Below are 22,878 nucleotides of genomic sequence, written 5' to 3'. Positions count from 1 at the left end.
CTCACCCGCGCAGTGCAAACCCGCAGCGAAGCCGGCCGGCAAGAGTGACCCGCCGAGGCTCAGGAGCGACGACCGCAGAGGCGCACCGGGCTCCGCGACCTGGGGGGCCGCTGCTCCAGCCGGCTGCTGCCTCTCTCGCGGCGCCTGCCGCATCGGGCCGCAGAAGCCCGAGGCCGGCAGAAACCAAAGGAAGGTGGCGCGGGCCAGGGGCGGCGCGGGCACGATTCCTTCCCCGCGGATCTGGCGGGGGAGCAGAGGAGGGAGCAGCCCTGCCCGGAGTCTCAGGCTCCCGCCAGCCCCGATCCCGGGCGACTGCGCCGAGCGCCTCCGGAGTCGCGGGAAGCTCCTCCTGCTCCGCGGCTGGCGCCAGTTGCACGGTGGCCGCCCCCAAATTCGAGGAGGAAGGTGCAAAGTGGTGGGAGGCTGCGGTTCTCCCGGAGGGTGAGGCGTTGGGGACCAGGCGGGAGCACAGCCGAACCCCTACCTTTCGGGCGGGGCGGACACCAGCCGCGCGCCCTCGCCGGGCGCCGGGACCGGAAAATCACCGCGAAGGGAGGGACGAGGAAAGGCGGCGGGTGGCTTCAGGACAAGGTAGGAGGATCGATCTCCACAGCCAAGAAGACACTCCCATCCCGCCCTGGTTTGTTTGGAAAGCTGCAGGAGCTAAAGTGAGGGGCGGCCGGGTACTCCCCTTCCCCGCCCGGCTGGCAGGCGGCAGAAGTAAACACTGAGGCTTGTGGCGCCGCGGACTGACTGTGACACAAGGCTCAGCAGAAGGTTTGGTCCCTGTCAGAAGGGGAGGAGTGTTCAGAGAGCTCCTGAATTCCGGGGCTCTGCCCTTCAAGGGCAAATGTGTTCGTACTTTTTATCTTTTGAAGGAGATAATTACTTTAGTGAGAACGAAGGTGGAACGTGCTTTTTGCGTTTTCTTTTCTCTCCATAGGAAAAACCCTACGTTATTAATGTCCTCTTACTTGGATGGCTCTGAATACTTTTTAAAATGTGTTTGTCAAATAATTCCTTGTCTAGAAACATTCAAGTCATAGCTCCAACCTTTGGGCCCTGAGCAGTGTAATCACGTGCCATCAATTGACCCCAGAGAGAAGACCCACGGACTTGGATGTAATTCAAAGTTGGCAATGTGTCACGAACTGGAACAAAGTCCTTCATCTGTGATGGGCTTTCTGGTATTTGTCTTTCTTTTTTTTTTTTTTTTTTTTTTTTTTTGAGACAGAATCTTGCTTTGTCACCCAGGCTGGGGTACAGGGGCATGATCTTGGCTCACTGCAACCTCTGCCTCCCGGGCTCAAGCGACTCTCCTGCCTCAGCCTCCCGAGTAGCTGGGATTACAGGCTGGGATTACCACGCCCAGCTAATTTTTGTATTTTTAGTAGAGATGAGGTTTCATTATGTTGGCCAGGCTGGTTTCGAACTCCTGACCTCAAATGATCCGCTCGCCTCCACCTGCCAAAGTGCTCTGGTATTTGTCTTAATTGTAATAACAGCCCTAGGAGGTACCATTTGTTGTTTTCCCAACCTTACTTTAAAAAAAAAAAAAATGGCCGGGCGCGGTGGCTCACACCTGTAATCCCAGCACTTTGGAAGGCCGAGGCAGGCGGATCACGAGGTCAGGAGTTCCAGATCAGCCTGACCAACGTGGTGAAACCCCGTCTCTCCTAAAAATACAAAAATTAGCCGGGCATGGTGGTGCGCGCCTGTAATCTCAGCTACTCAGGAAGCTGGGGCAGAAGAATCGCTTGAACCCGGGAGGTGGAAGTTGCAGTGAGCTGAGATGGCGCCACTGCACTCCAGCTTGGGCGACACGCGAGCCTCTGTCTCAAAACAAACAAACAAACAAACAAAAAACTCAATGGGTTCAGATAATTCATATTATTTGCCCTTTCTACAGATTGCCTTTGACATAACCCACACAGATTTTGTAATTTTAAACGTGGCTCTTGAGACATCAGGATAGTGAAAGAGTTTTAGGGAATTTGTCTATCTGAACTAATTGGTGTTGAGGTTTACTTTGCTCTTTTAATTTCTCCTGGGTTCTTCACTGACCCCTTGTTCATGATCTTAAAAACTAAAACTGTATTTCACCTCATCCACTCTGGCCTTCTGAACTTCTTGAATCTGCAAAGCAGTGTGCTAAGGAGAGAGGCTATCTGCTGTTCTGAGGTGACATTTGTATTTCATATTTGGTAGTGGCCAGTAGCGACTACTGTTGACCCCAACCTAGTTCAAAAGCTGCCTCTTCTGCTGACCTGCTGTGTGACTTTGGGCAAGTGGCATTACCACAGTGGGCTTCATTTTTTGTCAGGTGTAAAGTGAGATAATACAGCTAGTCTTGAAGGGTGATTAGGATTAAAACAGTCTCTGTTGTAAAGAAGGCTTGGCACAGTGCTTGCCCCCAAAAGCATTAATTCAGGAAGTAAAATGTTGACTTTAAAAATAACGCTAAAAATATTAACTACCAGTCATTGCCCACCATGAGTCAGCCACCCACCATGCACTGTATCTGTTCCTCTCACTCACCCTGCAAGCCAGTCATGGTAGAAAGGAAGGAACAGAGTCAGGTGGTCTAGGGCTGTACTGCCTACATTGGAGCTGTGACTCAAAGGAAAGCACCTGAGGCCAAAATCATTGTTCTTTCTGAGATATCACTGCTGTGTAACTCTCTGTGATGGGAGGGGCTTTTGATCAGTGTAACATTAATTTTTAAAAATTCAAGATATATTATTGTATGGGCACATGATTGCTATTATATAAATATTTTATATTCCTGTGGAAACTGACAAAGGCTTAAGTAGGGTGATGGAATTAAAAGTTTTTAGTCCTCTCTGGGTTAGTGTTTTTGGTCATTGTTTTGGAGAAAATACGCTCCCAATATATGTATATTTAATTTGGCCTTTTGGTAGAAGATTTCTTCTAATAAGCTGGGAGGGGAAAAGCCACAAAGAAGGAGAGGACTCTTGGGACATGCAAGGTCTTTCAAAGGCCCCTAAAATTATAATTTTCAGGCAGTGTACATATAGGGCTGGCCCTGTTTTACTAGGTTTGTTTTTTTATTATGGTGGTGCTGTCTCTTTAAAATAAATGCTATTGTTTCATAGACTGTCGCCTCTGCGCACCAGTGACAGGTAGAGGCCAGGTTCCCCACATTACCATGGGAGGCCATTCAGCACTAAATGTGCACTCTAGAATAGACCAAAGTCTATTCTATCTATCCTCATCCCCATTGTAGGGCCTGCCTTCTAAATTCTCCTGTTCTGTGCCAAGTACAGCCTTTTCTGCCATGACTGATGGCAAGAATGTCTACTCCTTGTAGGAGAGACCTACTCATAAGGGTGTGCTCTCAGCAAGACAATCAGATCAGATCGTAGTAAGTGAACCCCAGGACTGGGGCTACCTATAAAGTGACATGAGGCCACTTTCTTACAACATCCTCTTAGAATAATTTTTAAAACTTTAATTTTTTTTTTCTTTTACAGTACATGATGTTCAAAAGGTTTCTTTTTAAAAACAGTTTTCAAGGTCGAGTTCAATTTTTTTTTTTTAATTTGACACATTGGTCAGAGAACATCAAGTTCAATTTTAAACACCATCTAGCTCATGACTGAGCTTGACCAAGCTAATCATTTTTACATACAATCCTTCCTCCAACTCAAGGAGAAAATCCTGCCAGTGCAGTCTTCTGGCTGTCTTGGAGTTTTATCTCCTATAAGCAATTATTTAAAGAACATGTGCATCTCAAAAATAATAAGCCACAGTGGGTCGGGCGCGGTGGCTCACGCCTGTAATCCCAGCACTTTCGGAGGCCGAGGTGGTTGGATCACGAGGTCAGGAGTTAGAGACCAGCCTGACCAACACGATGAAACCCCGGCTCTACTAAAAATACAAAAATTAGCTGGGTGTGGTGGCGCATGCCTGTAATCCCAGCTACTCAGGAGGCTGAGGCAGAAGAATTGCTTGAGCCTGGCAGGCAGAGGCTGCAGTGAGCCGAGATCCTGTCACTGCACTCCAGCCTGGGCTACAAGCGAGATTCCATCTCAAAAAACAGAAAAAAAAAAAAACAAAAAAACACAGTGCCTAAGCAGTCTAAATCCTGACTTACAGCTATGACTGTCCACAGTGTAGAAAATGTATCACATTAGCAAAAAGCAGTTTACTTGCATTAAGCAGAGTCATACTTCTCCAAAATCTCTATTTCAGACTAGAGTCTCAGCTACATTTTTGCATATGTAAATATCCATTGTGATGATTTTCCCAGTATTGTGATTGTACAAAAAAGGAAGTCACGTCTACCAGGAAGCTTATTTGCAACTTCATAAATGATGACGTCCTCATATTCTACCAGTTTTGTCAAAGTTTCAGGGGTCTTCATTGCTCAGTCTCTTTTACCACAGGCTGGAGAGTGAGGGGAGGTGAGATGGTGGGACTGGGGATAAGTTCATCCCAAACTCCTGAACATGTAGAACATCTGTACAGTGGAAACCGTAAATAGGGCAACTGACAGAAAATAATTGCAATGTATTTTTTTTAAGGGAGAATATCCAGAATATGTTAAAAAAAAAAATGCCTATGGATCAGTACCAAAAAAAAAAAAAAAAGCCCTATTTTAAAATAGAACACAAGCCATAAACAAGCAATTCATACAATAAATACAAGGGCCAGGTGTGGTGGCTCATGCCTGTAATCCCAGCACTTTGGGAGGCTAAGTCGGGCAGATCCCCTGAGGTCAGGAGTTCGAGACCAGCCTGGCCAACATGGCAAAACCCCATCTCTACTAAAAATACGAAAATTAGCCAGGCACGATGGCGGGCACCTGTAATCCCAGGTACTAGGGAGGCTGAGGCAAGAGAATTGCTTGAACCTGGGAGGCAGGGGTTGCAGTGAGCCGAGATCATGCCACTGCACTCCAGCCTGGGCGACAAAGTGAGATTCTACCTCAAAAACAAAAAGAAAAGAAAAGAAAGAACAAATAGTTTACAACCATGTGCAAAAATGTGTGTCCTTTTATAATACTACTACTTTAAAAAAAAAATGAGAAATAAGATTGGCTGAAACTAAAAAAATGAATGCGATACAATTTTGTTAAAAGGTGTCAGAAAACTGTTTATGGAATTGTAAAGTGCTACTTCCTTTTTAGAGAGCAATTTGGTGATTGCTATCAAATGTACAAGGTTGTTTAGGGTTTGAATTTCAAAACCCTAATTAAAGTTTCTTAACTTTTCTCCTTAGAAGACATTTTGGCCTCAAGTCAACAAGCAGTGTAGCAATGTAGGGGGTGGAAAAGAGCTCTTAGCTGACTCCTAGCTACCTTGGTCAACACAGGAGGAAAACTTCCAGTTGCTGAGCGGTTGCCAATACAGACTCAGAGATGGTGGGAGCTCTTCCTGGAGTTGTGTGGGGGCAATCTACAAAATAATGGCAACTTGGGGCAAGGCAGCTTCCTCAGAGCTCTTATTTGATTATGGGAAGGACTAGAAGCCTGAACTACTGTACGAGTTGATGGGCCCCCCTTTCAGGAGAGGAGGGAGGTATCTCACCCCATATGTCTGTGGAGCTTTTCTCCTCATTTCTGCTTCAGAGTCTCATAACTAATAATTCTGTCCAAGTATTACAAATAGCTTTACTTTAGGTATACACTTAATTCATTAGTTATGCTTAACCTTTTTAGCTTACACCTTTGTCTCGTTTGGGGGGGTTTACAGAGCTGGACTTAAAGCAACTTCATGTGAATGTTTGTAAAAATACTTCCAAATGCTTGATTTTCACAATAAGCACCTATTGACTTTGTAGCTGAAAAAATTTTTTTAAAAACATTTAACACCTCCCTCTCCCTCTCCCTCCCCCTCCCCCTCTCCCCACGATCTCCCTCTCCCTCTCTCTCCACGGTCTCCCTCTGATGCCGAGCCGAAGCTGGACTGTACTGCTGCCATCTCCGCTCACTGCAGCCTCCCTACCTGATTCTCCTGCCTCAGCCTGCCCAGTGCCTGCGATTGCAGGCGCGCGCCGCCATGCCTGACTGGTTTTCGTATTTTTTTGGTGCAGACGGGGTTTCGCTGTGTTGGCTGGGCTGGTCTCCAGCTCCTAACCGCGAGTGATCCGCCAGCCTCGGCCTCCCGAGGTGCCGGGATTGCAGACGGAGTCTCGTTCACTCAGTGCTCAATGGTGCCCAGGCTGGAGTGCAGTGGCGTGATCTCGGCTGGCTACAACCTCCACCTCCCAGCCGCCTGCCTTGGCCTCCCAAAGTGCCGAGAGTGCAGCCTCTGCCCGGCCGCCACCCCGTCTAGGAAGTGAGGAGCATCTCTGCCTGGCTGCCCATCGTCTGAGATGTGGGGAGCGCCTCTGCCCCACCGCCCCGTCTGGGATGTGAGGAGCGCCTCTGCCCGGCCGCGACCCCATCTGGGAGGTGAGGAGCGTCTCTGCCCGGCCGCCCCGTCTGAGAAGTGAGGAGACTCTCCGCCCAGCAACCGCCCCGTCTGAGAGGTGAGGAGCACCTCCGCCCGGCAGCCGCCCCGTCCGAGAAGTAAGGAGCCCCTCCGCCCGGCAGCCACCCCGTCTGGGAAGTGAGGAGCGTCTCCGCCCCGCAGCCACCCCGTCCGGGAGGGAGGTGGGGGTCAGCCCCCGCCAGGCCAGCCGCCCCGTCCGGGAGGGAGGTGGGGGGGCCAGCCCCCTGCCCGGCCAGCCGCCCCGTCCAGGAGGTGAGGGGCGCCTCTGCCCGGCCGCCCCTACTGGGAAGTGAGGAGCCCCTCTGCCCGGCCAGCCGCCCCATCCGGGAGGAAGGTGGGGGGGTCAGCCCTCCACCCTGCCAGCTGCCCCGTCCGGGAGGGAGGTGGGGGGGTCAGCCCCCCGGCCGGCCAGCCGCCCTGTCCGGGAGGTGTACCCAACAGCTCATTGAGAACGGGCCATGATGACAATGGCGGTTTTGTGGAATAGAAGGGGGGGAAAGGTGGGGAAAAGATTGAGAAATCGGATGGTTGCCCTGTCTGTGTAGAAAGAAGTAGACATGGGAGACTTTTCATTTTGTTCTGTACTAAGAAAAATTCTTCTGCCTTGGGATCCTGTTGATCTGTGACCTTACCCCCAACCCTGTGCTCTCTGAAACATGTGCTGTGTCCACTCAGGGTTAAATGGATTAAGGGCGGTGCAAGATGTGCTTTGTTAAACAGATGCTTGAAGGCAGCATGCTCCTTAAGAGTCATCACCACTCCCTAATCTCAATACCCAGGGACACAAACACTGCGGAAGGCCGCAGGGTCCTCTGCCTAGGAAAACCAGAGACCTTTGTTCACTTGTTTATCTGCTGACCTTCCCTCCACTATTGTCCTATGACCCTGCCAAATCCCCCTCTGTGAGAAACACCCAAGAATGATCAATAAAAAATAAAAATAAAAATAAAAAAATAAAATAAAAAACATTTAACACTTAGAAAGTTTTACATGCAATTGCTTAGAGACATCAAATTGACTTTTACTTGTTGGGGAAGGGAGATCAATTATTTTTCTGAGAAGTTGTGGCAACAGCTGATATTGTAAAGGGGTGTGTGCGTGATTATCATTAGGATCTTGATAGTTACAGTACTTTGGCTATTTATTCTCATCCTCAGAATTAAAAGAACTCATCTACCCCCAAACTTATGATTCTCTCATCATCATAAGGATACTTAGAGTGGCTTGTCAAGCTGAGACACTACTAATAGGATACAAACTTCGTGCTGGAGAATACACAAGGAATTGCCACACATGCACACTGGGGGCCCTCTCTCAGCTTTTGATCATTACACCTGGAAGTAAACGAAGTGACACCAAGAGAATAGGAAAAAAAACAAAAACAAAAACAAAAAAAAACCCTCACATGTGAGTTCATATTTGCTATATCCCTCTAGATGCTAGGAGATTTTCTATAGATTATATTGTTTATTACACACTTCAACCCTGAGGGCTATCATTATCCCCATTTTCCGGATGAGGAATTGAAGACTCAGAGAAGTTTCATAATTTGTTCAAGGATCTAGAGCTAATATGTGTCAAAACGGGGACATAGTGCCTTTCTGTTCAAGAAATGAAATAAGAAAAATTAATACCTATTATTCTACAATGTGACATTCCAGGAAAACATTTATAGCCATAATAAATTTAATGTGAATCCTGTGAAGACTTAATTAGCCTTTTGTGAATGAGTATCAAGCTGTCAACTGAAATGGAATTGCAGTCATTTCCAGTTCCCATTGTTTCAGTTCTGGTTCTCAAACACCATGATGTTTTCTTCAGGGATATGTAGAATGTAGATTACTGAAAACTTTCTTCAGGACCACAGGCATCATTCCTCCTAGCTGAGTCAATGATCTCTTTCACTCACTCTTCGGGGATGGATCCAATTTTTAAGGTAACTGTAGTGGCAGAAGCAGTAACTAATGGCATCAGGCTCATAGGAAAAATATGTTTAGCAGCTCTCTAGGAGCATGCAAAACCAGTACTTGAGTTCTTCATTCCTGCTTCTTATGGGGAACTGTTTATGATACTACAGAACATTATGAATACAAGAGAAACAGCATTAATAATTAAAGAGCCATACATACAGGGAACATCTTGCGATGAACTGAATGCGTTCCCCAAAAATTCATACATTGAAATCCTAACCTTTCATTCGTTCCCATGATGGTATTAGGAAGTGGGCCCTTTGGGAGGTAATTAGGTCATGAGGGTGGAGCACTCATGAATGAGAATAATGCCCTTATAAAAAGGGCCCCAAAGATCTCTCTCAAACTCCTTCTATCGTGTGAGGATGCGACAAGAAGATGGCAGTCTGCAGCCTGGAAGAGGATCTTCAGCAGAGCTCAGCCATGATCTCAGACTTTCAGCCTCTGGAACTAAAAAATAAATATCCACAGTTTCCAAGCCACGCAAAATCTATGGTACTTTGCTGTAGTGACACAAACTAAGACTTGTGAACATCTGAAATAGAAGTATAAAGAAAGATTTAAATTGGCTATTCTGTCCCAGTGATTTTGACTACTAATCTGTTTTACTACAGTTTTTGTTTGTTTTTACTATATCTTCTTGTAAACCTTTTAGTTTACTTTTTGTACTCAAAAGTGCCATGTTAGCAAAAGTTTTCCAAATCCTGTTCATTAATGGCAGTGACTGTTACTTGTGACGAGTATGTTAACCATATGGTGATATACTGACCATCCAAACAGCTATCTGTAATGCTTCAAAAGTGGTAAATATTGATAACTTCAATCATCATTATAATTTTTTATTATCCCCAAAAATGAAGGGTCTTATGAATCCTTGCCTAAGGACTAAAAAAGAACACATATAATTTGTGCTCTTTGGAGAAAGGGAAGGATGTAAGCAGAATTTAATTGTATGTCTGTGCTTATCACGTAATAAATTAATGCATTTTAACAAAATCAAATGGGTCCTGGACTTTGGACCCACAATATTTTGTATAAGCGATAAAAGATTTTACTGGCTATAGACTACAGAGTTGAATATTTTGAATCTTCCTGGGCCCTTGATAGTGAAGAGTCCTGCTTACTGACAATGTCTCAGACAAAACTCTAATCCACAGGCTGAAAAACAGTAACACACCAATACTAAAGATTTGGAAGTTGTTCCTAAATTTTACTTAACCCCAGGATTATTCACAGGTTCATTTGAACATCACTTCAGAAAAGGTGCATGTCCCTTCCAGTTCAGTACCGCCCACCTCCAACACTTACTCTGTATCTGAGATCTCTCAAGGATTCATTACCCAACTTCCATTGAGGGACTAGCGAGTCTTCTATTCCTAGCTCTGACTACTTTCTTAAGTCTTAGTCTTGTATCTCCAATTGCCTGCTGAACATTCAGTTCAACATGTGTTTATCAGTTCCCAATGTAAAGCTAAACTCTTTAGGCTTCCAGCTCAGCCAGCCATTTAACTTACATTTTTATTGGTGATAATGCTTTTTCTCCCACTTATGAAACCTCAGTCATCCTGGCCTCTCCTTTTTCTCATCTTACTTGAACTTTCCTCCTTCATGTCATTAACATACTTCATATTCAATCATTAAATACATCTTTACTTAGTGCCTACTATTTGCCAGGCACTATAGTTCTAGGTGCTAGGAGTACAGTTTACCAGCAGGAAAATAAAAAGAAATTATTGCTTGCTCTCTCTAGAGGTGCTCTAGAGGTGCTCGCTCGCTCTCTCTCTCTCTCTCTCTCTCTCCCTCTCTCTCTCTGTCTCTGTCTCTCTGTCTCTCTCCTCCCACCCTCGAGAGAGAGCAAACTTTTTATTTTTATTTTATAAAATTTTTAGAGACAGGGTCTTGCTCTGTCACCCAGGCTCGAGTATAATGAATAACACAATCATAGCTGACTATAGCCTCCAAATCCTGGGCTCAAGTGATCCTTTCACCTCAGCCTCCTGAATAGCGCAGATTACAGGTGTGCACCACCACACCGGCTATTTATTTTTTGTAGAGACAAAGTCTCACTATGTAGCCCAGGCTGCTGCTCCAACTCATGGCTTCAAGTGATCCTCCGCTTGGCCTCCAAATGTAATGGGATCACAGGTGTGAGCCACCATGCCTGGCCGCTTACAGTCTAATATTTAATGGTGTCCAGAAAGAGTCTTCAGAGGTCATCTTGTTGATCGCTTTATCTCCGTTTCACTTGTGCTTCCCCTCCCATAGTGTTCATTCGCATTCCCTGTGGGAGGTCACCTAGAGCTGGGATCTGTGCGATGCTATGCCAGGGATCCACAACTCACCATTCTACTTCTCAGTCTTGGGCTAGTCGCCCAAACTCTTTCTCTCCTTAGGTTTCTTTTCTCTTTCTCTGTAAAATAACCTGCCTCTTCCACCTCGCCACACTCATTCCCCTAACGTGAAGCACAACAGTGGACTCCTGCTTCTCTGACTCAATCAGTCTAAGATTTCTAAACAAAAGAAACACAAGTTGAGTTGTCTTCTGGATATCTGGTGACTTTTAGTTTTTATTCTGTAACCAAAAAATCACTGAGCCAACAGAACACCAAAGCTCTGTTACCTTCTTGAGATGGAGGAGTGATAAATATTTACAGCAGGGATGTATGTGGGAACATAAAGAGATTTAAGAGTAATTCCTGTTTAACAGTCATCTATCAACACAAGGCAAAATATGGCCACCCCAAGTATATGAAAGCCCTCAACAGACAAGAAGTCAGATGAAGCAGGGGGGGAAAAAAAAAGGCCGAGCACGGTGGCTCGCGCCTGTAATCCCAGCAATTTGGGAGGCCGAGGCAGGCGGATCACGAGGTCAGGAGTTCAAGACCATCCTGGCCAACAGGGTGAAACCTCATATCTACTAAAAATACAAAAATTACCTGGGCGTGGTGGCGTGGGCCTGTAATCCAAGCTACTTGGGAGGCTGAGGCAGGAGAATCGCTTGAACCAGGGAGTCGGAGGTTGCAGTGAGCTGAGATCGCACCACAGCACTCCAGCCTGCCAACAGAGCAAGACTCCATCTCAAAAAAAAAAGGGGGGAGGGGGGATTTTGCATTCATTATCATATCTAATAGCAACAAATCTAGTAGTTAGCTATTACTGAGGTAATATGATGAGAGCAGAAACAGTCAAGGACAGAACCAGAGGCAAACCTAGGTCTCCGTGGGTCCAAAGCAAAGACACACAAACTCACCTGACAGAAGCGGGGGATCCAGTGCTCTTTTAGGAACCCTCTCAATTGACTCTGACATAAAAATAAAAATTTTAACTGAGGAGAACAGATATAATTTAATTCTCAACTTTCTGAGGTTTGATGAAATATTGATAACAAGTAACTAATTCATGTCATTACTTTTTTTTTTAACTTTAAGACTAAATTTCAAGTTTGTCATTACATTTCCATTTTTTTCCTTGTAAAAATTGTGCTTTTCTTACTATCCTTAAAAAGAAAGATCTGGGAATGGCCTATTAAGTAAACAGCTGTCTGATGCAGCAGCCCAGACCTTACAGTTTTCCCTTCTTTGTAAATGTTATTTCAGAAAAGATTCAGTACTTTAGGAATTGAGTAGCCTTTTCTAAATTGTATCGTGCTGGGAGATGCTAATCTGAGTTCTAAGAACAAAGGATATCTCGCAAACAAGATTGAGTGCTAACCTCGCCTCCCACACCCCTGCCTCCAGGCCATATTCAGTACATATTAGCATATTAAAGAACCAGGTAAAAACAGCAAAAAGGAAAGCTGTTTAACTTTCCTTAAATGTTAAACAGATCTAAACAAGCTTGTTTTTGTGTCAAAGACTTTTTTATTCAGTATTCTATCATAATCTCCTATCTCTATCTCCCAAAGCAAATTAAAACAACAATAAAAAAACCAATTGCTGTAGCTTTGGGTCTGTATATATCCAGTTAGAGGACCAACAGCTGGGATCTTTGATAAAATCAACTGTGACTATAAAGGGTTAAAGATGAAAGTCACTTTATTTCATTAGGAATTTATTTATTAATCTATTAATTTATTTTAGAGACAGGGCTGGAGTCAATGGCACAGTTATTCATTGCAAGCTCAACTCCTGGGCTCAATCCTCCTGTCTCAGCCTCCTGACTATCTAGGACTAAGGGATAATACTACCACACACAGCATATCTATCTATCTGTGTGTCTGTCTATCTATCTATCTTTACTTATTTATTTATTTATTTATTTATTTATTTATTTATTTGTAGAGAGGGAGTCTTGCTATGTTGCTCAAGCTGGCCTTAAATATCTGGCCTCAAGCAATCCTCCCGAGCTGGCTTCACAAAGTACTGGGATTATGGGTGTGAGCCACTGCACCCAGCTCTAGAAATATATTTAGAAGAAAATTGCATGGCAAACTTGCAGTGACAGGTTTAATATAAAATCATCACTGTATTTTTGAAACCATACATCTATCAGCATTTCCTTTTTTTTTTTTGACAGAGTCTCGCTCTGTTGCCCAGGTTGGAATGCAGTGGCGTGATCTCAGATCACCGGAACCTCCACCTCCTGGGTTCTAGACATTCTTCTGCCTCAGCCTCCTGAATAGCTGGGATTACAGGTGCATGCCACCATGCCTGGCTAATTTTTGTATTTTTAGTAGAGATGGGGTTTCACCATATTGGCCAAGCTGATCTTGAACTCCTGACTTCAAGTGATCTACCCACCTCGGCCTCCCAAAGTGCTGGGATTACAGGCATTAGTCACCGCAGCCGGCCAGCATTTTCTAATATTTTATTATATAAGTATTTATGTTTTAGTTCATGCATAATAAAATAGATTCTGGTCCAAATCTGGATAAATGTCTGAAATAATTTTCTATTATTTTGCCTGCTGGCTTTTCTCATTTCTATAGAAGCAGCTTGTGCAATGTAAATTCTCTAGCATTAAATACTTTTACAATCAAAGTCTTAGTGCAACAGAAATTCCTTTGGCATCAACCTATGTCTACTTATTTCCAGCACAACTTGATAGTACATCAGAATGTGAACTGAATATTGGAATGATATTTGATATGTGTATCACGCCTTCATTAATTTATTGCTTTACATATTTCATGAGAACCTATGTGTCCAGCACAGTGGCATTGTAGGCACTGGACATACACAGTTCTAGATGGAGTTTCTGCCTTGGGAGGTGATATGAGGAAAATAGTCATTGAGACTAAAAATATTTACTGAGATTCATACTTGTCATGCATTGAGCTAGGTTCAGAGAATACAGTGGTGAACAGACAGCTTCCCTATCTTGATGATGCTTGCAGACATTGTTCATTCAAGCTGCTATAACAAAATACCATAAACTGGGTAGCTTGTAAACAAAAAACATTTATTTCTTATAGTTCTGGAAGCCGATAAGTCCAAGATCAGGGTGCTGGCAGATTTAGTGTCTGGAGAAGGCTTGCTTTCTCATAGATGACAACTTCTTTGTCCTCCCCTGGTGCAAGGGGCCAACCAGCTCTCTGATGCCTCTTTGATAAGGGAATTAATCTCTTATAAGGCTCTTCCTTCATGACCTAATCACCTCCTAACCCCACCTCTTAATACTATTGCATTGAGGACTAGATACAACATGTTTGGGGGAAACACAAACATTCAGACCATAGCAGATATGTAGACTAATACTATTTCAGCATATTGCAACTATTAGACATAAACAGAATTAATAGAAAAAAGGACACAACCTCCTAGGTACATCAGGAAAGATGGAATTGGTGATGTGCTTTATGCAGAATATAATTGTCTCTTTTTTTCTTAATTTTTCTTTACTAGTATTGCCTTATCTTTGCTTTAAATAAAGCTTGCATGTACCCAAGATTTGCCAGAAGAACGATTCTATCTCAGGATTCTCAGCCACTGAGATGTGAAATGGCTTTCCAAAAAAATCTTCAGTGCTCGGACACTCTGATTCATACCACCTAACATAGCTCAAAGCCATAGCATGGATCACTGATGCCTGCCTAGGGTTTCTGATTCTGTAGGATTAAAGTGTGATATGAGACTTTGTACTGTTAACAGGCTCCCAGAAGTTGCTGATGCTGCCAGTCCAGGGGCCACACTTTAAAAATCATAGTTTAAAAGATTAAATATACCAACTTAAAAGTTAAAATAATTATTGGAAGATTGTGAGGCAGATAATATCTCTGTTTCACAGGATGAATAACAAGCCTAGGTTATTTAGAAAATGCAAAGTTATAAGGAGATAGACAAAACTAAATACAGTAATAAATATTTCATGTCCTCAGTGCAACAGTCTGTTAACTTGAAGCCCAAAGCCTCCATCTATCACTGATTATCAGAATCCAAAATACTTTGAGGTTGAAATGCTTTATTTGACTTGTTATCACTCTCTTTTTTTAATCTCATAGACAGATGTTTTAGAAATTTAAATATTAAAAAGTTGTGACCACATCTGTGACCAGTATTATAATGCTGGACTTCATGATGCGGCCTCAAGGCCACTGCTTTAATGTAGGTAGGCAAATTCCTTTTTTCTTTCTGCAGCCTCAACCTCCAAGGCTCAAGTGATCCTCCTGCCTCAGCCACCTGAGTAGCTGGGGCTACAGGCATGCGCCACCATGCCCAGCTAATTAAAAAAAAAAAAAAAAATGTAGAGATGAGGTCTCACTATGTTGCCCAGGCTGTTCTTGAATTCCTGAGCTCAAGCGATCATCCTGCCTCAGCCTTCCAGAGTGCTAGGATTATAGACGTGAGGCACCGTGCCTGATTGCAAACTCCTTTTAAGACAGCATCAGGCTGGGCGCGTTGGCTCATGCCTGTAATGCCTGCACTTTGAGAGGCTGAGGTGGGTGGATCACGTGAGGTCAGGAGTTGGAGACCAGCCTGGCCAACATGATGAAACCTTGTCTCTACAAAAAATACAAAAGATTAGCTAGGAGTGGTGGTAGTGAGCGCCTGTAATCCCAGCTACTCAGGAGGCTGAGGCAGGAGAATTGCTTGAACCCGGGAGGCGGAGGTTGAAGTGAGCCGAGATGGCACCACTGCACTACAACCTGGGTGACAAGAGTGAAACTGGGTCTAAAAAAAAAAAAGACAGCATCAGTGAGAGCAAACAACAGGGACAATGATGGTGGTAACAGTCCAGAGGAATTTGGCAACATGAAGAGACAGATGCCAACTAAGTGACTTGAAATGAGAAAAGCAAAATGAACATGGAGAGAATTTATATTTTCAGAAGAATCTATTTGAGGTCTGAAAATTCAGTGTACCCAGTATCAAGAGGACTATACTCATAAACAGAGTTATAAATAGAAACATCATAACCAAGTCAAAAAAGAAAGTATCTATACTGTATTTTCCTTCTGCTGCTGCTGTAACAAAGTATCACAAACTCAGTGGTTTAAAACAACACAAATTAATTTTTCTTTTAGTCGTGGAGGTCAGATGTCTGAAATCAACGTGTCAGAAAGGCTGTGTTCCCTTCTGGAGGCCCTTGGGGGCAATTTTTTCCCTGCCTTCTTCAGCTTCTAAAGGCTACCTGCATCCCTTGGCTCTTGACCCCTTTGTCCACCTTCAAGGTCGGCAGCACGGTGTCTTTAGAGAAAGAGTTCTCTGACTTCAGGCCCTGCTTCCCTCATCAGATCTCCTTCTCTGACTGTCTGTCCTGCTTCCTTTTTGTCATCAGATCTCCTTTTCTGACTGTCTGTCCTGCTTCCTTTTTCTCAGGACTTTGTGATTACATTGGGCCCATCCAGATCATCCAGGATCATCTTCCCATCTCAAGATTCTTCACTTAATCACATCTGCAAAATTCCTTTTGCTGTGTAAGGTGACGTATTCACAGTTTCTGGGTATTAGGATGTAGACATCTTTGTGGGTGGAGGGAGGAATTATTTTTCTACACATGCTGTTTATTTTGTTCTATCAAAAAACTCTTGAGGGTGCCGAGCACGGTGGCTCACATCTATAATCCTAGCACTTTGGAAGGCCGAGGTGGGCGGATCATTTGAGGTCAGTAGTTCGAGACCAGCTTGTCCAACATGGTGAGACCCCAGTCTCTACTAAAAATACAAAAATTAGTGGGGTGTGGTGGTGCGTGCCTGTAATCCCAGCTACTCGGGAGGCTGAGGTAGGAGAATCACTTGAATCCAGGAGGCGGAGGTTGCAGTGAGCTGATATCATGCTACTGCACTCTGGCCTGGGCAACAGAGCGAGACTCCATCTCAAAAAAAAAAAAAAACCAACAGAAAACTTGGGGTAGTGTTTTCTGGGCATATTTTCAGGAGGACATTGATTAATGGTGTTATATGGAAGAGTATAGAGAATAACCATGAATCATTCATTCACTTGACAAACATTCATGAAGCATTCCCTATGCACCAGACATACTGATACACAGAGCCAGACTTAGGGCAAGGATAACTCTGGGGATATGGGTAAGAACATGCTGAAGCTGTACAGTGTGGTACTAATGAGCCAGGACTCTGGAGTCTTATGATTTGGCTTTGAATCTTGGCCCCACGATTTATAAACCTTATGACCTAAGCAAATTACTCATCTGTGTTTACCTCAATTTTGTCACTTATGAAGCTAAGAAAATTAATAGCTGTACCATAGGGTTCTAGTGAAGACTAAATAAGGTTATTGATAACGTTTTTGGCACACTGACTGGCATAAAGAGTTCAAGAAGTGTGGGCATGGAGGAGGAACTAGAGAGGACTACAAACAGAACATGGAGTACTTATTGCCATAGGGACTTTGGAAAGGCTTTCCAGAGCTAAGCCTTGAAAGTTGAGTTTCATGTCATCAGTTGGGAGTTGAAGAGATGAGGGTTATGCCAGGAGCAGACATAGTGATGAATTTGGAAACCACGAGGAAGGGCTGAGGAGATTGGGAGGAAAAGGGCTGGGAGTCAAGGAGGACCAATATTTAAATACTGTGCTTCAGCCAGGCACCATGGCTCACACCTGTAATCCCAACACTTTGGGAGGCCTAGGCTGGTGGATCTCTTGAGACCAGGAGTTTGAGACCAGCCTGGCCAACATAGCGAAACCCTGTCTCTACAAAAAATACATAAATTAGGCCAGGCGCAGTGGCTCACGCCTGTAATCCCAGCACTTTGGGAGGCCGAGGTGGGCAGATCATGAGGTCAAGAGATCAAGACCATCCTGGCTAACTTGGTGAAACCCCACCTCTACTAAAAATACAAAAAAGTAGCTGGGCGTGGTGGCGGGCACCTGTAGTCCCAGCCACTCGGGAGGCTGAGGCAGGAGAATGGCCTGAACCCCAGAGGCAGAGGTTGCGATGAGCTGAGATCACGCCACTGCACTCCAGCCTGGGTGACAGAGACTCCGTCTCATAAAATAAATAAACAAATAAATAAATAAATAAATAAATAACCAAAAAAAACATAAACTAGCTGGGTGTGGTGGCATGCACCTGTTGTCCCAGCTAACAGGAGGCTCAGGCATGAGAATTGCTTGAACCCTGGAGATGGAGGTTACAGTGAGCCAAGATCCCGCCACTGCACTCCAGCCTGGGCAACATAGCAAGACCCTATCTCAAAATATCTATATATCTATATCTTTTGATAGATATAGATATATAGTGCTTGGATATTGACACAGTAATGAGAAATTAGACTTATTTTACTTCTATCCAGAAAAATACCCAAGCCTAAGTGGAAATGACAGAAATAACTTTTATCTCCATATTTGAAAGAAATTGTGATTAATAAGGATTTCCTTAATTTTTTGAGGACAATATAAACCCTTCTCTGTGCACCACTCACTGTCAAAACACACTGCCTTCTTTGTGGGGTATCTACTTTATGTCCATTTTCCTCTTCACTTGTGTTAATAGGAGCCCAAGTATTTTCATGATCAGTGGGCCGTAAACTTTAAAGGAGGCTGGGCTTTTCTCCCGCCCCAAGGGTGTAAATCAGGATTCGTTTGAGCCAATCATGACAACCATTGCCTTTGTCATTGGTTAAGACAATGGACATTGGTTACGATGGACGTTTGGCACAATTCTTGCTGATGACATAGGGGAGGAAAGGCTTTGGAAAAGTTTTTCTTATCTCTTAAAAAGATAAATGAAGCTGAGTGCAGTGGCTCACACCTATAATCCCAGCACTTTGTGAGGCTGAGCCTGGAAGAGCACTTGAGCCCAGGTGTCTGAGACCAGCCTGGGCAACATGGCGAAACCGCATCTCTACAAAAAATACAAAAATTAGCCAGGCATGTTGACATGCGTCTGTAGTCCCAGCCACTTGGGAGGCTGAGATGGGAGGATCACCTGAGCCTGGGAGGTTGAGGCTGCAGTGAGCCGAGATTGCACCACTGCATTCCAGCCTGGGCAACACAGGCCGTGTCTCAAAATTAAAAAAATAAAAATAAAAATAAATAAATGAGGGATGTGGCTGCACTCTCTTCTCTTCCAGCTGTGAGATATCGGTGGGCGAGGATGTGATGCCTGAAGATGTGGCATCTACCTTGAAACAGTCAAGGACCTGAGGATGAAGCCAGCATCTGAGGAAGACAGACAGAAAGGATCTGGATACATCATGAGGTAAATGAGCTGCTAAATTATCCAAACCTGGAATAATAATAAAATATGTCATTTAGTATATTTACAGGTAGTATATTCAAGTACATTCAATGTTAAAGTCAATCATGATATTCTTCCCCTTCTTACAGCCTGAAAAGTATCTTGCATACACAACTGGCAGCACAGAATCCTGACAAACCTCTCATCAGAAATCAACCACAGACTCTTTATGCTCTTACCAAAATGCTGGCTTTGAGAACTAATTATGAATGAAAATTACTGATGTGATTTTCAGGTGAGAGACCCTATTAGACAAAATTTTGGATTCATTTTTTTCTCTTGAGTAAAACATGGGGAAAAAATCTTTCTCAATTTTATCTTTGAATCAAACTATATCATGAAAGGGCTATGTTTTTATCCCTTACAATTAATACCATGAAGGGTCCAGCAATAGAATACATCACCTGTATTAACTATATAACTATCTTTCAGAATTAATTCCTGCATAGGTAAATGAGTAATTCTCTAATTCCTACAATTTCTACAACTCTAAGATTCTGTGATATCAAAATTTTCAAGTATTATACTAAACTCTCAATATATATTGATAAGCTGGTTCTTTTGCTATTGCAAAAATTCAACTAAGAGATAGGAAAATGGGTCAATGGCAACAACAAATTAATGGAGACTGCAGCAAAAGATTATTTAACAGACTTTCTTCCCTTTTATGGAAAAGAGAGCTGTTCTCCTTTTTGAACCATATTCCCCTAAATACCCTCACAATCTTCTTAGGCCTCTCACTCCTTCATTTTCTTTTCTAGCCCCTCCATCTCATCCTTATTTTGAATTCAGATGAGTTAATACAGTTTGATGGCCTAGTTCAGATTCTAGAAAGGGACAGCTATTCAGAGATGATAGTGACATGCTTTTCTCTTCTCACATTGCTTCTCTTTAAAGAATTTACAGGACTTCTGCCTACATTTACATCTGAAAAGAATAGTTTCATTTGGTGTCACATCCTTGCCCAAATTTATTGAGAATATTGGTAAAGGACAACATATTTACAAGGATTTCTTTATTAAAAACTGGGGAGATTGGCAAGTGACACTGTCGCTAAATAAATAAAAATAAAAACTGAGAAAAGCAATAACATTTGATTTGTCATTTCCCAGTCTAGGGAAGAATATCAAGTTAAACTTTATGAAGTCCAAGACAATGGGAAAAGAAGAGGTGTTCCTGTCCAGGCCCTCTTCCAGTTAGAAGGTGATGGTTTCCAGAAGTCTGCACCTGTATTTCAATTACCTATAATGGAGTTTATAGGACTAAACTATACTCACTATATTTTCTTATTTTTGTGTGTGTGTTTGATGTGCTGGCAACGGGGGACTTGGTAACTGGGGAGGGATAGCTCTTCTCAGGAAGAGCTAATTCTTAGAGATAGAGGGAGCATGCTTTTCATATGCAAACTACTCAAACTGGAGTCCACACTTCCCCAACCTCCTCTATAGGACTCTTACTCTCCTGCCCGATATTCCCCTGCTCTAATCATCTTGGGGCCAGGTACCAGGCAACTCAGGACGGCCACTACACCTCCAGAGCCCACTGACATTATTAAAACTAGACAATTCTAAGCTGCTTGCCCTACCTTGACCTTATTCCTTTTGTTGCAAAACGCAATAAAGGGTCTTGCCACATTTTCCTTCTGCTCCCTCTGCCTCCGGACTGACCCTGGTGCTTTCCTTTGTGGGCCTTCGTGGCTTACCTCCTGTTTCTAGGAACCTGCAAGTGTAAAAACTTCTTTCTTCATGACAGTCATTTCCATGTCTGCGTGCCTTACTATACCTGATTTAAACAAATCCTGAGCACATTTTAAAACATAAATTCAACATCTGGACCTGCTATGCAGAGCAATTCAGGCGGAGGGAATGGCTCATGCACACTCTCCAAGTACTGTTAGGTATGAGTTCTAAATTTCTCTTCGAAGAATCAATATGTCAGTATGTTCAGTTCTTTGCCTTCTACTGTTAAACTTAACTTCCTCGTAAAGCAACCTTTTTCCATTATCTGCTCCACCCTGACTCATTCCGATTACCTGCTCATTCTCCACCCTGGCTTACTCTGATTTCCTGCTCTGCCCGTAACCATTTTTCCCGCCAAACCACTCACCCTGTCACTCTCTTTAAATTAGCCAATTGGAATTAGTTTAGCCTGTGCAGTCTAACCCAAGCCAATAGGGGAACGATACAGCAGCAGGGACCACGTGCCTCAGGGATAAGAACCCCTTCCCCTCCCTTGTCCAAGTGTGCGCTCACCATTGCTCCATCTGTAAGGGTGCACCCTTCTATAGAAGTACGTTGTCTTGCTGAGAATTAAAAAGAAAATTTTATATTCGAGCGCTATTTCTTTTGCGGCACTGAAACTTTATTTATAATAGTACGAATGAGCCTGGCATGTGCAGGGAAGAACCAGCAGATCGGTCTGGCTGGAGCATATCATACGAGGGGAGCGTAATGGGCAAGGAAGCCAAAGAGGAGGTAGGAGCTAGATCGTTCATCACGCAGGGCCTCGAAGGCAAGGGTAAGGAATTGGGATTTGATTCTAAATGCGAAAGGAAGTAACTAAAATATTTTACGCAAGGAGTGATTGAATCTGACATATTTTTTAAAAAATCACTCTGAGGTCTACTTGGAGAAAGAATTACAATGATGCAAGAGTGGAAGCAGAAAAGCCAGTCTGGAGACTACTGCAGGACCTGAGGCAAGAGATGACAATGGCTTGGACCATGCTGGCGGCTGTGGATATGGAGCCCAGTGCCATCTAAATTTATCCTAAAGAATGCAGAAAATCAAAGACTAGTCTCATATGAGACAAACTCAAGCCCCAGCAGAATAACAAGTGGGACCCTGAGGAGTATAAATAATGCCAGATCATTTCTTTCTTTGATAGAATGATGAGTCACCTTAATCAGGGGAAGAAGAGTTTCTGGTTAAAAATCTTGAGTCACGCACTTTTTTTTTTTTTTACGTCTCAAGGTAGAATTGTCTAATGCTTAGGTGGTCCACATCTTACAGGTTATCTAGTTTGGTTCCCATATTTCATGAGTAAGAAAAATGAAGTGAACTCATCGTGGTGAGGGTCTTGCCCAAATTAAACCTCTGGAGAGTAGATTCTTTAATGCTCAAGAGGCTTTTTGCAAGGAAAGAACATACTCTTTGGGCATTGTTCAATGCTCAGTTTATTAGTCTAATATTCTATTCCCAGTAAAATGCTCAAATTCAGGAAGGATTCCAAAAAATCAGTTCGGGACGGGTGCGGTGGCTCACGCCTGTAATCCCAGCACTTTGGGAGGCCGAGGCTGGCGGATCACAAGGTCAGGAGATCAAGACCATCCTGGCTAACACGGTGAAACCCCGTCTCTACTAAAAATACAAAAAATTAGCCAGGCGTGGCAGCGTGCGCCTGTAGTCCCAGCTGCTGGGGAGGCTGAGGCAGGAGAATGGTGTGAACCTGGGAGGTGGAGCTTGCGGTGAGCTGAGATTGCCCTACTGCACTCCAGCCTGGGAGACAGAGCAAGACTCCATCTCAAAAAAATAAAATAAAATAAAATAAAACATCAGTTCAATGTTTTTTTCTGTTCTTTTTTGTGCTTCTGTTTTTTAACCTCTTCGAGATAAGACTGGATAATGATACCCATCCAACATATTTTCAATATGTTTTGGAAAACAAAGATATTGATAAGCAGGTACTATGCAGAGTGCCAGATTAAAACCTTTAGAGACTCAAAGTTCAAAAATGTTATAGAGTCCATACTCAATATGTAATTCTATATAAAAATAATACTAGTCCATAATGTAAGTGGGAGACCAGCAA

General features: G+C 43.5%; 1 protein-coding gene and 1 long non-coding RNA gene across 6 annotated transcripts in view; one reads left to right on the top strand and one right to left on the bottom strand.

The window, feature by feature from the left end:
* Positions 1-763, bottom strand: part of ST3GAL6 (ST3 beta-galactoside alpha-2,3-sialyltransferase 6) — a 60,791-nt gene extending 60,028 nt beyond the window's left edge. For 2 of the 5 annotated variants that reach the window (XM_004035963.4, XM_055381755.2), the window contains exon 1: positions 485-760. Coding sequence is in view for 2 of the 5 variants with exons in the window: in XM_055381751.2 (XP_055237726.2) it covers positions 6-153 (148 nt within the window). In the remaining 3 variants the exon portion in view is untranslated. Of the gene's footprint in view, positions 1-5 lie in introns of all 5 variants that reach the window. The other 3 variants (XM_055381751.2, XM_031009141.3, XM_055381754.2) reach the window with 3 other exon arrangements.
* LOC101134895 (uncharacterized) lies at positions 498-21,379 on the top strand. Its single transcript, XR_010132671.1, has 6 exons — positions 498-591; positions 6,058-6,535; positions 16,186-16,288; positions 18,902-19,029; positions 19,158-19,303; positions 20,181-21,379. It is a non-coding gene; the product is annotated as an uncharacterized lncRNA (long non-coding RNA).
* The last annotated feature ends 1,499 nt before the right edge of the window (positions 21,380-22,878 follow it).

The sequence above is a fragment of the Gorilla gorilla genome, chromosome 2 (genome assembly GCF_029281585.2).
Source record: "Gorilla gorilla gorilla isolate KB3781 chromosome 2, NHGRI_mGorGor1-v2.1_pri, whole genome shotgun sequence".
In the NCBI taxonomy this organism is placed as follows: Eukaryota; Metazoa; Chordata; class Mammalia; order Primates; family Hominidae; genus Gorilla; species Gorilla gorilla.
The sequence above is the reverse complement of the archived record's forward strand: the minus strand, read 5'-3'. Positions and strand labels throughout refer to the sequence as shown.